Below are 13152 nucleotides of genomic sequence, written 5' to 3' on the forward strand. Positions count from 1 at the left end.
AAGAGAACCTCATCTGACACGTTTTGGTACAGGTTTAATTAAAATGCCCCGAGTACATAGCTTCTGCTTTTCCAGTATTTTTAAACAGCATAACAAGTAATAAATTGCAATAATTTTCCAAGTTTTGCAATGCATCAGTTGTGATATGGAAGCGAGGTACAGTTAACAGTAAAACACAAGGCTATCTATACTTTCCCACCTCAAATAGCTGCACACACTGTTGTTCCAAAGACCGTTGTAGTTATTCCAATAGACCTCAAACAGCAAGTACAACAAATGCACATACACCTGTCCAAAACACAAAATAGGCTGGGGCACTTTCTCAGACATTTGAGCATACCAGTTCATTAGGCTCAGACATATTTAGATCAATACTGTTCTTTGATTTCTTTTTGGTGAGTTTTGACCCAGGTTTCAGGTACTTTTCTTTGCTGTGAATGACCTGGATATATTGGTCATTGCTGCTGTTCTGCGGATCACTGCTGGATTCAACGGAAACTGAATCAGATTCTGTGGGAGATTGCTCCAGCTTATGCTTTGACTTAGGTTTCATATGTGGCTCAGGACAGTGCTGGTCAGCTTCAACATTTTTCAGGTGCACTTTCTTGTAAGCATATGGAGGTCTGTCCAGGTCTAGCTCGAAACCATCATCCCAGGATTTATAATGCACTTTGGCTAGATCCTTGCTCATAAGAACATGGCCATCAGCATGCTCCCCAATGTAAAATCGTGGTGCCGGGCGAAGATCAGACAGTGAACGAGGGCGGTGGGATCTGTTCATGTAGTGTCTCCTAAGTTCCTCTTCTTCCTCCTCCTCTTCACTGGGATGAGGAGAATACACCCGGTGTGGTGTTCGAACCACATATCTTCTAACGTTGCGTGGATACAACTCAATAACGTCTCCTGGTTCTTCCATTCGGAATTGCCTTTGGAGTCGGGAGGTAAAACGGGACGATTTTTTGCGGGACTCATTTTCGTTAACAATAATGTATCTGGTAGCATGTGGTCTGCGTCCCACAAAAACAGGAGCCCCCGCCCCAAGAGCATCTGAATTTGCCTGCCGGATACTTTTTCTAAAGAGAGGCTCAGAATGAACATCTTCCATATGCTTTTTGAAAGTCATTGGTGTGTAGGGCTTTGTTTTACAGAGCTCACTTGCGCTCCCATGCACAACACTTGGGTACCTTTAGACAGAAAAAATGAATCAAATGTTGAGAGATATTCTTATGTCTCAATATAATTGAAACACGTAAGAAATTAACTACACAGAAGTCAAACACTGGACTGTAAGGACAGAGATCTCCGTTGCAGAATCTGTATTGTTCAAAAGTTTCAGGAACAGTTAGAGAAACACACAGAAATTAGGAGATGCATTTGTACTTCCCTAGGAAATGGCAACAGACTGTTGACCTTTCAAAGCATGTTTTTAGATCTGTTTTCTTAATATTTTGGGAACTATTTAAAAACACTTTTAATCTCATCACTTGGAAAAAAATAAATAAACGTCCCCCAAAAAACAACAAAAACACAACACAAAAAAGCCCACACAGGTAGCTTAAATCATCAGTGTGCTGTCTGAACCAACATGTCCAAAAACAGTCATGCAACAACTAGACTTGCACAGGCATTCTGCACAGGATTACTTCACTGTTACTGTGTCTGTCTTGTTTTTTTAAATAGTGTCCCACACAAACTATTTTCCTTATATGCCAGACGGAAAGCTTAATATTTACCTCTGCTTGAGGTATGTGTAAACTCCATCAACTACATTATTTCACAGGTTTTATAATCCTGTCTGGCAGGCTGAATTAAGAGAGAATTAAGGAGGTGCTGTTACCAGCAATCTGAATAGTACCCATGAATGAATCTGCTTTTACAAAATTCCTTAGCTGCTGTACTGCTTCAGACAGTTAGTCTGAATGCACAGCTATTTTGCAAATAAACACGGGTATGTCATGGAGTTGATGGAATAAATGTCATTTCAAAACAAAAAGTCTTGCCTGTTAGTTGTATGATTGTTTCTTGATTTCTGTACACTTGATACTGAGGGAGCTGATGTTAAAGAAGTTGAAGTTGTGGGATTTGCATTGACAGGTCTTGCAACATCAGTTGAGGGCACAGTTTGGGGCACAGACTGGGAAATGGTTTGTATTCTGGTGCCTTTGCTCACAGGAGATTCAAAGTTCAGGACACTGCCATTCTTCCGTGGCGTTGAGGACCGAACAGAAGATTCCTGACTGATAAGATCACTTTCTTGGTCTGGTCTCTTGTCATTCCCACCCAGATTCTGGATTCTGGCTAGAAAACAGAAATTATTACACGATCTCTCCAGGCCTCTACATTTAGAAGCAGTTGTGTAAATGCATTGGCTCAAATTCACCCACCGGTCAGGGGATCGCATGATGACAGAACCCCACTGTGTTCAGCAAAGAGATACTGGCGCTCTACTTGTAGACAGGGTGGTAAAAAGGGGTGGATAGGCACACTGCAGTACGCAGCAGATGTACTATTGCTGAACACAGAAAAACACTAGAAATTGCACTGTAGAAATCCAAGTGGGCACAAAGCCACCGTATCTTTTCAAGAGCCCAGTTAGTTCATAACGTGTAAGAAGATGGCCAGATTGAGCAAACTGACCCCAGTGACTGTGCTGGTCACAGCCAAAAGCTGCATTTGGTTTCTGTAACAACGGAAATCAAATTAGCGCACACACCTCATCACACTTCATTGCCCTTTATACAGTCACTCCTCATCAGTACATTGCTCTACATCAGGTTTTTCACCATTTACATCTCCACGGTAGCGATTTAAGTGGTCAGTAACATTAAGATCTAGCCATAAGGCTGCTGAACCATGGATTGTCTTTTTCGTTTTCATCTTGGCAAATATCTACTTATTCCTTTCACTGGGAGGGGTTAGAAGGACTGCATCCTTTTTGTGGTTTCTTGTTGCTAAAATCTGAGAGGTGGAAGGTGCAGGCTCAAATTCCCTCAGACACAGTAAGCAATAAAAACTTAAAATTCTTCACTGCAGATGAAATGTTCAACCCAGGGAGGTCAAAGAACAGGGGCCATTCCCTTTTCCCTCTTCTGCCTATTACCCTATGAATTTTGAGCAAGGTCTGACATGATTTGAATCAGGGATGCCTACCAGGTTCTGCCCTGTATGTGACAAAAGTAAGAAAATACTCAGACCAAGTCAAGCTGGGCTCAAAAGTCATCTAAAAGGATGACTACCAGAAATAGTTTTTTAAACGTGGTTGAATGTCTCTCTACATAATGAGAAATCAAAATATATTTGTATCCAAATGCTTTATTAATAGTGGAATTTCTAAAGCTCAACAACTTACCCACTGCCATCTGAACCACCTTTTTCTTGTCTTCAGTTCTTTCCTAAAATGCATTCAGGAGAATGAGAAGCAGTGGATTACTATGGACTAGAAACTAAATTCATTGCTGCATAAGGATAAGGAATACAGGATGTGTTTTACGTTGTGAAACACTGAAAGTGACTTTCAGGATGTAATTAGGCTAGCACTTTCCTGAAGACCCACCAAATTGTATATAAAAGTACTTTGAGCTGTACTTACTGTTTGGATCTTCATTCTTAGCTGATTGTTGGTGAATTTCAAGGATCTTGCAATACTTTGTAGGTAATAGATAAGCATGCTAGAAGTGAAAGAGGTGATTATGAATCACATCAAATATTCTTGACAATATTCTCTTTGAAGGTTTATAAGTCATCAAAATGGTATACAGGAAATGCTCTCTAGCATTTCCTGTATATTGTAATAATGGATCACAGCCTTCTTTCAAGCAAACACACATGAAATGTAAGAAATGATACTGAAAACAGATTTAACAGTAGTGCTAATTGTGCCTGTGTTTTTCTTTTTACAGGTCTTTTCATTTTGCATGTAACCTTGTGTGCATTTCTAGCTTTCTCTTTCAATTCTGGACACACTCAAAATGAAAATTTTCTCCTCCTCCTTTTTTTTTTTTTCTTTTCTTTTTCCAGTCCAAGGTTACTTGGAGAGGAACTACAGCTGAGGTGCATGCTCATCACAATGTCATTTTGTTGGCTGGTTGGAATAACACCTTGTTTACACTGGCACAGCTGACATCAGATCTGGTTTGGCAATGTATTACACTGGCTCTCAGATGATGTAAAGTCTTATAACTAGACTCGTTAGCACAAACATTTACATATGTGCTTAGCCATCAGTTTAAAACAATCTATAGATCTACTTAAGTTTGTAAATATGTTTATTTACGAAGCTGTGACCTTAAAGGAAAAAGTTACAAACAATAAATACTGCTTTATGTCTTTTCAATTTATCTGAAAATCAAGCTGGGGATTTGCTATAAAAACTTGCTTGGTACTACAGTGGGACAAACTCTGCAGTCGTCTGTAGCTTATTGCTAAAAAAGAATAGAAAGACTCAAGTAAAACACATGACACTTCACAGAAGCAAAGTGAATTTCAAAAAGCTCAAAGCAAATATTAATTCCCAGCTGTGAACAATTATTTAGAGACTGGAGTAAGAAAGGACTTCCACTGGAAGGTCTACAGGAAGCTGTATTACATTAACACTTAAGAGCAGACCTTCATAATTGATTTATCTTGTCAGGAATCAGCAGGACTGGGTAGCTTCTTTCAGTGATGGCCTGAACCCTGTTCACAGTCATAAGCTCAACTAATCACTATGAGGAAATGAAAAATTAACTTCTGAGGAGCTCTTGAGAGGGAAGAAAGATCTTAAAACTTCCTAGAACCAACAGCACTGTAAGCCTTGACAAAATGGAATGAACTTGCTTTAACACTGTTTCCCAGAACAAGAAATGTCCTTTTGAAAACGTGTTGACAGTCTTTTTAATATCCTCTCATTCCCATCTGATCTATATACCACATATTCAGTAAGAGTTTTTTTCCCTTCAGATATGCTTAACGCTTAACAATAATGCAGTGGTTATTCCTTAGTATCAACATTTGACTCTCAAGAGATCAAGTTAACAGTCAAGCTAAATTTTCTATGAAAAAAAATGCTTACAATAGAAGTAGGAGTGCAGGGAGGACCACCACAGGACTGCTGATATAAGTAATTACTGTGTTGAACCATGTGGGAAAATCATTTTGAATTGTTTCAGAAACAATATCATATATTTTTTCTTGTCCGCTACAGGAGGAAGAAAAAAGGAAGTAAAATTAAATTGTAAGAAATGTTTGGTACACCAATTTTTTAAGGAATGTTGCACTGAATAAATAAGAATTTTCATCCAAGACCACTTTGGAACAGTGTAGTCCAAGGGGAGAAGAAAAAAAAAAAAGATAAGCTTTTATAAGTAAGTTCATTACTTTTTAAACAAATTTACAGAAGTGCAAAAGCATTGACCAGGCTTGAAGGGTGCTTGAACTGAGACACAGGATGGTGATGTGTGCTAGATTTCTTGCTGGCACATTACATCATCTAAATATGAAATATTGGAACCATATGTATAAAGCAACTCACTCAGGAGGTTGATATATTCAGCTAATTAATTCTTAAACTGGAAAACACTGACAGCGCAAAAGCGTTGTCCCATCCATAAACTTCTATTTGTTGGTAATTTGGGCAACGTTAAAGCTGATTAATTTATTGAGAGAGGGTGAAATAAAACATTCTCAATTTTCATTAGTCCATTATAACTTACCTGAAGGGACCACAGTTTAAAGATGGTTTATATCGGGCAATAGCAAAAATTGTTGGTAGCATGCATAAAAACAACATGAACAGCAACATGGCCAAGTAGAAATTATTGGATCTGCAAGAAGGCATAACATGTTTCAGATTATACTAATCAGGGAGAAAAACAGAGGCAACATGAAAGATGTAAGTCTGCATCTACCTAACAAGTTCAAGATCTATGTTTTTGAAAGATCAAAATCATTCTGTTCTGATTAAAAAGTCTGAACAGAGCCAGTTTAAACAGACCCTTAATGATCAAAATTATATTTGCACTGCTTTCCAGATACCACTGCTACAGCCAGAGAACTGTTTATAGCACTCGTCTTTAAAAAACTCGCCTTAATTCCCAGACATGTCATGGGGAGAACACAAAAAAAGTGGCAGAACTTAAATCATCTTCAAAACACGTTAAAAATAATTGACTTTTAAGATTTAAAGATGCCCTAAGTTATTTCCATTTTGAGTAAACAATTCTGATATTCATCCTGACAGAATAAAAATGTGGAATTCTGTTGTGTTGTGCAGCAGACAAAATCAGATACTTAATCATAAAAAGAAATACCAAGAAATAGGACTTGCAACAGTTTACACATGTAGCTTATTGCACCTTAATCAAATTTCTATGGAAATAAATCATGTGTTAGACTGCATTTACCGGTCTATGAAAAATATGTCAGGGAGGGAATATGCTGTTTGATTTCTATTCACCTCCAAACTTTGGCAATAAAAATACTTTTGATACTATTTGTTAATTTCGTCAGTGAAATGAGGCAACCCTTGATGAATCCTTCTGCCCTGGATACTGCCCATCAAAATCCATACCTTGCCTTTTTGCAGGGAATGTCCACCAGAGTTTTCAGTACAATCACAAAACAACCTTGGGCAATTCAATGCCATTTGCCTCTCTTCTGTGTACATCTTTAACTACCCAGCTTTTCAAACTCTCCAGTTTCTCAGTAACTACTTTTCTACTTTTTTTTTTTCTTCGCAGACCTTTGTTATCTGTCAATTTTGATTGTCAATTTTCAGAACTAAAAGTTCCTTTCATTTTGCTTCTGTGCACAGAAGGCATTTCTACTGCCTGCATTTCATTTATTCTTTATCTTTCATTCTTATTTTGACTAACCGAGAGGCTCTGAAAACCTGCTGATGTGGTACATTACACGTTAACACAGCCCAGCTCCTCAGGTACATGAGTCCAATCAACTTGAGAACATTGAATGCTGGTAAGCAAGGTGAAAAGAAGGCTCCCATCCTGCAAAAATAATGTCATTTCAGTGCTCAGTATTGCTGGAGCAATTTTTATAGCAAAAAATGCATGGAAAAATAGGTAACTATCAACAGACAATCTCTTATTACAATAAAGTATAAAAATGCATGTTTAATATCCTACTTAAGTAGGTTTAATTGGGAATTATCAGACTTAGTAATCAACCCACCGACCAAGGACAAGAAAAATCACTTATGGATTACATACCAGATCATTCCTTGATTGTAGACCAAATGCAGTACATTCTCTGCAATTTTGAATTCTCCATATTCTGGCTACAATAAACACAGTGTAGGATGAATACCTTACCTTAATCCTTTTTTTTTTTTTTTTTCCCCAGATCATTTATTATAAGTATTTGACTGATGCAGTTGTCAGACAGCATATAGCCTGAAACGTCCAGATCAAATACGCGGTTTTGACAGGCAGTGAGAACACAGTAAAACCTACTCTGTAGCAGGGGATTAAACTAATTCCTCTCTAATTTACTTCACTTCTTTATTTAAGGACAAAGAACAGACTTCAGCCTTTCATGACAAGAGCTGCTTGCTAACCAAATATTACTTAGCTTAATTTTCTTAAAGGGCTATATGCTTTTGGTTCTTGCTTCTTGGACTACTATCTCCATTATGGATTGTGTGACAGCTACAGAAAAGAGGATGTGGGAAGCAACCCATGCCCTTTGTTTTCAAAAGGCCAAACTACTCGTCTTTCTCTCTGGGACTGTTACATCATCTCATTTTGGGAAAAACAAAATTTTTGCACCACAACCATGGGAGCAGGCTTGAGAAAATCACCCAATCTTAGCATTTATCTCGTGCCCTCCAAAGAGAAACTCAATGTGAGCTGTGCCTTTATAGACATGTGCTACCAAGAAATTAATTATCTGTTGAAAGGCTTTAAGAACATCCAGTACTAAGGGAAGGATCCTACCTATCTTTAGCATCTTAGTTTCATAAAATAAAAGCCTGTACTTACAAACTTGCTTTCTAGATCCCAGCACCAACAATCGCTTAAATATCGGACACACAGTCCACGGAAAAAATCAATTAGCAGGATGCTTGCAACTGTGAAAATCATGTCGATGATTGACAGCTTTAGCATCTCCTGAAATACATATTGTTCCAACACAGAGTCATTCTGGAAAAATATGCCTTGCATACGGCTCTTTTGCATTTATGCTTCTATTTCATATTTTGGCTCCAGATTAGTACCCTGATGAAATATGATTTGAATATATAACTTGTTGCCTTTTAAGCTTTTCCTGTTTGACTTCTTTTATTTGCCTTTGTTCTGGCAAAGAGAACAAATATAATCAAAATTCCAGTGTGCCTTCTACTGCTTGCAACAATATAACTGGTCATAGTGGCTTCAACCTTTTTTTCTGATGATTGTTCTGAAAATTTTACTCTGTTGAACTCGATGCTTTATTATCCTCACCGTTGTAACACACAGTGGATAAGTGCTTCACAATGAGAAATGCTGATTCTTCATACAAAAACACAACCCAATGACAGTAAGATCACCAAGCCATAACAGAAATCTGTTTAGTGCTTACAAAGGAATAGTTATTCCTTATTTGACCCTTAAAAACACAAAATTACATTAAAAAAGATTGTTTCCAAGGATCTCTAGCCCATTCTGAAAAAAAAAAAAAAGAAAAAAGAAAAAAAAAGAACACCAATTAGAAAAAATACCCGATGCCTGTGTAATAGGGAGAGTGGCTATACAAGAATAGAAGTCAACCTAATAAACCTGGGAGGAGATTTTTGCTCCTGACGGTCAAGCAAGACCTTTAATACTGCTCACTCTGGAACAAGGAGCTAAGCAAGTCAGGTGCACACTAGCGTCATTCTTGCTCCATTGGCCTGGACACGAGACATGTGCAGCACTGACAGAGACCAAAATGCATCAGGATCAAATGACAACTTTTGTCTTATGCATCCTGTTAAAATACAGTCTGGGTCAGTATCATGCATCTGTAGAGATCTGCCTGTGCAGAGCTGAAGACAGAGACTGAAGCCCGGCAAAAGGACATTCACACAACACTAAACGCATTGTAGATACTGAACAAAAAAACAAAGCTCGGATCTGTGGCCGTATCATTTTGCATAGTCTTCGCTCTTTCTACACAACCCTTAGCTAAAATTCCAGAATTTGCACAAAGAAAACCTTTAAAATTGAATACAGCCCAACATGATATTAACTTTCTGGTCAAATATGGATTAGGAATGAATTGATTAAATAATATAACAGTTACATACTTGGCCAACATAGGTCTCCCAGCACTGATCCTGTGGGTTCTGGGTATTATAGGAAGCTGTTTTGTTAAGCTGTGAGTCAGGGACTGTCAAGCTTTGAGTGTGAGACTCTTCCGATGTGACAATGCTGCTACTCATAATTTGTACATAAGGAATAGTTGTAGATAAATTGTCTTCTTTAGAAAAAGTTTTGGTTGCTAAGAAGGCAGTAGAATTACTTGCGTTGTTGTTAACTTTGGAGCCCTGAAAAAATAAATGTCCTGAGAAGCTGCATTTTCACATGCTGTTATTACTTGCAATACATAACAAAAGCCCCATGCCTTCAACAAGGCATACATACACATAAAGACATTTCTTCGTGCATTTTCAAGCAGCAATTAGGTGACTTTCAAGTAGCTGCCAAAGTCCAGATGCAATTTTAGGACAGCACTAAATGCTGAGTGGAGGTCAAATATTTCCAACTACCTAAAGTGCTGACTTATTTGAGTAGTCAAACAACGCACATAAATCTATTTTCTTACTATACATCAGTGATTAAATGGATCCAATTATCCTAAAAGAATACAGGTATTTGCAAAAGAACATTACAAAATAAACTTTACAATCCTATCAAGCCGTAGTGTTTTTAATACTTTGATTTGAAACTAATTTTCACCTGACTTGATATATATATTACAGCAGAAGGAATTCTATAATAAAATCTATAAATCTGTAAAGCCAACTAGTTTTACACATAAGCAAATATCATCAAACTTACAGTGTCACTCATGATATTCACTTTATCCAGGAGAGCAATGATTAAACTGTAGAGATTTCCCAGATACAGAACAAGAACTCTGAAAACAACAAGAAAGAGATAATTCCATGGGATATCAATGCCAATAACCTTTCTCTTCTATCCTCTGGTTTGTCTGAAATAAAACTTGTGACCAGAATGCACCTTTCCTCTTCCTCCCTTGCTTTTTCTACGCTGCAGAATGCCCATACCTGGCCAGCTGAAAGCGAAGTGTGGTTCTTGGATGATACATCTCTAGAGCTGCCACAAGTTCAAAAGCAGAGGGTGCAATCATGGTGATCAGTGACACGACCACGCTTACCTACAGAACAGAAAGACGCAGCATTTTGTAGTTTTGCATGTTGATCTCCTGTAGTGCCTTGACTAATGACTGAAATACTACTGCATATTTTAGTGATTGATTTTCTTGAAGAATATATGTTAAACGGTTATTATTGACATCAGTAATAACAGCAGATGAGATCCAAAATTATAGATCTGGAACATCACTCAGGAATTTTTACTCTAGATAGTTATAGTCTAGCTTTCAAGTTATTACTTTATTAATTAAATTATGTTTGTTGAAAATATAAAGACAGCATCTTCCTCTGAAATTGAGGAGTGTCTTCTCCATATCCATTCACTTCTTATTCTCAGCAGCCACTTGTTCCTCTGAACTGAAATATTCACAGAACATTCAGTACCCTTCAGCTGAAATCAATAGCCATTGTCAAAGCTGATTCCTTTCTGACAGTTCTTTCTAGTCCCTTGGGCCAGTGTTCGCTCAGCGCAATCACGGGCACAAAAGTAGATTTGTAAGTGACAGAGGAGAGTTTATGCTTTGTCCTCATGAAATAAGGGGCAGCTAGAAGTGCAGTCTCTGTGAAATGAGGACCTGCAGCACCTCCCTGTCCGTGTCAGTTCTGCTGACACCTCAGTGCAGAGCAGAGACAGCCAACAAGCAAAGAGACCCAGGTAACCACAGCTCTGCCCTATTGCTCCTCATTTCTCCTGACTCATCTCTCATGACTTACACCTCAGTGCACACTATCACTATGGAGAGCCTCGAGACAATAATGCTGCTTCTAACACAGTGGTGACAAATGCAGCATACCTCATTTTTTTCCCAAAGAGTCAATTCCTTTTTGGCATGCTCTAACCTTTGGGATCGATCCACGACAAAATAAATGATGTAAATACTTCCAGCAAGTGAGAGAAGCACAAGGATGTTTGCAATAATCCTTAAGCTTATAGTGACTGCCCTGAAAAACAAAAAATCACACAGCCAGTACAGTAGGCTGTCTTATGACACCAGGGGTCTTTTCTAATATGCTTTTTTACAAGTATGAAATGAGTACATTAGCACTGCTATCTGCATTGAAGCAGTGCTTTGGAAAGTATCCCCAATCTTATATACGTACAGGTTTTTGGTTTTCTTCTTCTCCTGCTCCTCCAATATAGCTTCCTTGAAAGAAACACAACATTATGATTTTAGTAGCGTTCAGCAAAAATAACACGTGCATCTTTCGCAGTAAATATTAAGTATATTAATAAAAAACTTCACATCCTGGAAATGCAAGTAGATAAATGCCTCTTTGTTCTGCATAATGTTTTGGAAGTGCTAAAGGAGCTTAAGAATTGAAGATTTCTGAGAAATAAACATGCAAGTAATAAAATATTTGTGCACTTTCAGCCACTTTTGTCTCTTACTGTGCTGGACAGGTCCTGCTAACTTGTGTTGTCGCAGTGGTTTCATGGTCTACTAGTAGAGGTTTACACCACTGGATCCTTTTTGCAGGATGTGCCTATAAAATCTCTGAGTTAGTAATATAATACACAACTGTCAAAAGCTATCCTCAGTCACTGAAGTAACTAAATCTCATTATTAATTTGTCTTCAATGCAGTTGAAGTAATTTGGTTTAATGATTTATAAGAATACACTAAATTTATGAAGTAAATTGCTTTTGAGGAAAACCATACCTGTTTTTAAATTCTAAGTGGAAGATATCTGTATTTAATTCAACTTTTTAATATTGATAGAGATGTAAGGTCTTTGGACCATTTGTTACAGAGAGATGAAATAAATCCGTGTTTTTACATTGTTAATGTAACTTTGATTCTACTGTTCAATGAAATTGCATCATGAGCAAATTTGTTGCAAATTTTCTAGCTTCCTGTCACACATATGGTGGCATTAAATAAAACATTTCCCGAGAGGAACACAATGGCCTTGTAGGGACATGACAAACGGTATGAAAAGGAGCAACAGCATCAGCAAGTATGATATGACTGCATTACCACACAGAGGTATGATACCAGCCCTCCCCTAGGCAAAGACATTCATCAATGAACACCAAGAAACAACAGAGTGCAAGGAAATGAGAGGAAAAGCATATTTAACTTCCAGCTTAACAAACAATTCAGTTCTAAAAAAATTGTGGGGTGGATGCTCACCCGAATGCTGTTAACTATGGCAGCAGCTTTGCTCTCTGCAGCCTCGGGATTTCCTATTAAATAGTCCCAGGCACAGAACAGTCTCCAACAGAAAGTGTAATTTTCATCAGAGGCACTTGCTAAACTCATTCTTGAGTTCTTTGCCATTCTGGACCAAAAAAAAAAAAAAAAGAAGAGAAAAAAACGTTGTTGATGTGTGAAGATGAGTATCAAGTCAGTGGTTTGGTTCATAGTTTTCAGTTGTCTTTGTTTTAGAACCATGAAAATTTTGTGGCAATTGGTGTCATTGCTGGAAGTTCTCTGAAGAAAATAAAATAGGGTGAGGTTGCAAGAACGAACTTCACTTTTGTCCTAGTGCACAAGTGACTCAGGGTGGAAGTGCAGTTTGGTATTTACATTCTTTATAGTTAATAAAAAAAAAAAAAGCAAACCTATCTCACTAGAGCTGTGAGCTAAAAGGGTTTTAAGATCTCCAGGTAGGATCCAGCTAGAAAATGCTGTAACATATCATCACAATTAATGTGATTATGAGCCAGTCTGGCAAGACTAATGATCATGCAGAAGATCTGCTTGTTTTTGTTTTGTGTGTGTTTGTTGTTGTTTTGTTTTCATCCTCAAAATATATGTTATTGTCACATAGAAGCCCAGTGCAATTTTACTGAGTTT

The 13152-nt window shown here is 37.7% G+C and overlaps 1 protein-coding gene across 8 annotated transcripts in view; it reads right to left on the minus strand.

Annotated features, from left to right (window-relative positions):
* Positions 1 to 16: 16 nt before the first annotated feature.
* TMC3 (transmembrane channel like 3) overlaps positions 17 to 13152 on the minus strand; it is a 283226-nt gene continuing 270090 nt past the window's right edge. For 7 of the 8 annotated variants that reach the window (XM_083849933.1, XM_083849932.1, XM_083849931.1 and 4 more), the window contains 15 exons: positions 12487 to 12634; positions 11453 to 11496; positions 11146 to 11293; positions 10244 to 10353; positions 10014 to 10092; positions 9260 to 9499; positions 7974 to 8102; positions 7203 to 7270; positions 6852 to 6980; positions 5691 to 5801; positions 5051 to 5176; positions 3590 to 3668; positions 3350 to 3392; positions 2001 to 2298; positions 17 to 1184 (listed from right to left, as the gene is read on the minus strand). In XM_083849933.1, coding sequence (XP_083706059.1) covers positions 323 to 1184; positions 2001 to 2298; positions 3350 to 3392; positions 3590 to 3668; positions 5051 to 5176; positions 5691 to 5801; positions 6852 to 6980; positions 7203 to 7270; positions 7974 to 8102; positions 9260 to 9499; positions 10014 to 10092; positions 10244 to 10353; positions 11146 to 11293; positions 11453 to 11496; positions 12487 to 12634 — 2614 coding nt within the window. In that variant the 3' untranslated portion in view covers positions 17 to 322. The remainder of the gene's footprint in view (positions 1185 to 2000; positions 2299 to 3349; positions 3393 to 3589; positions 3669 to 5050; positions 5177 to 5690; positions 5802 to 6851; positions 6981 to 7202; positions 7271 to 7973; positions 8103 to 9259; positions 9500 to 10013; positions 10093 to 10243; positions 10354 to 11145; positions 11294 to 11452; positions 11497 to 12486; positions 12635 to 13152) is intronic. The other variant, XM_083849935.1, reaches the window with a different exon arrangement.

The sequence above is a fragment of the Anser anser genome, assembly GCF_964211835.1.
Source record: "Anser anser genome assembly, chromosome: 10".
Lineage (NCBI taxonomy): Eukaryota > Metazoa > Chordata > Aves > Anseriformes > Anatidae > Anser > Anser anser.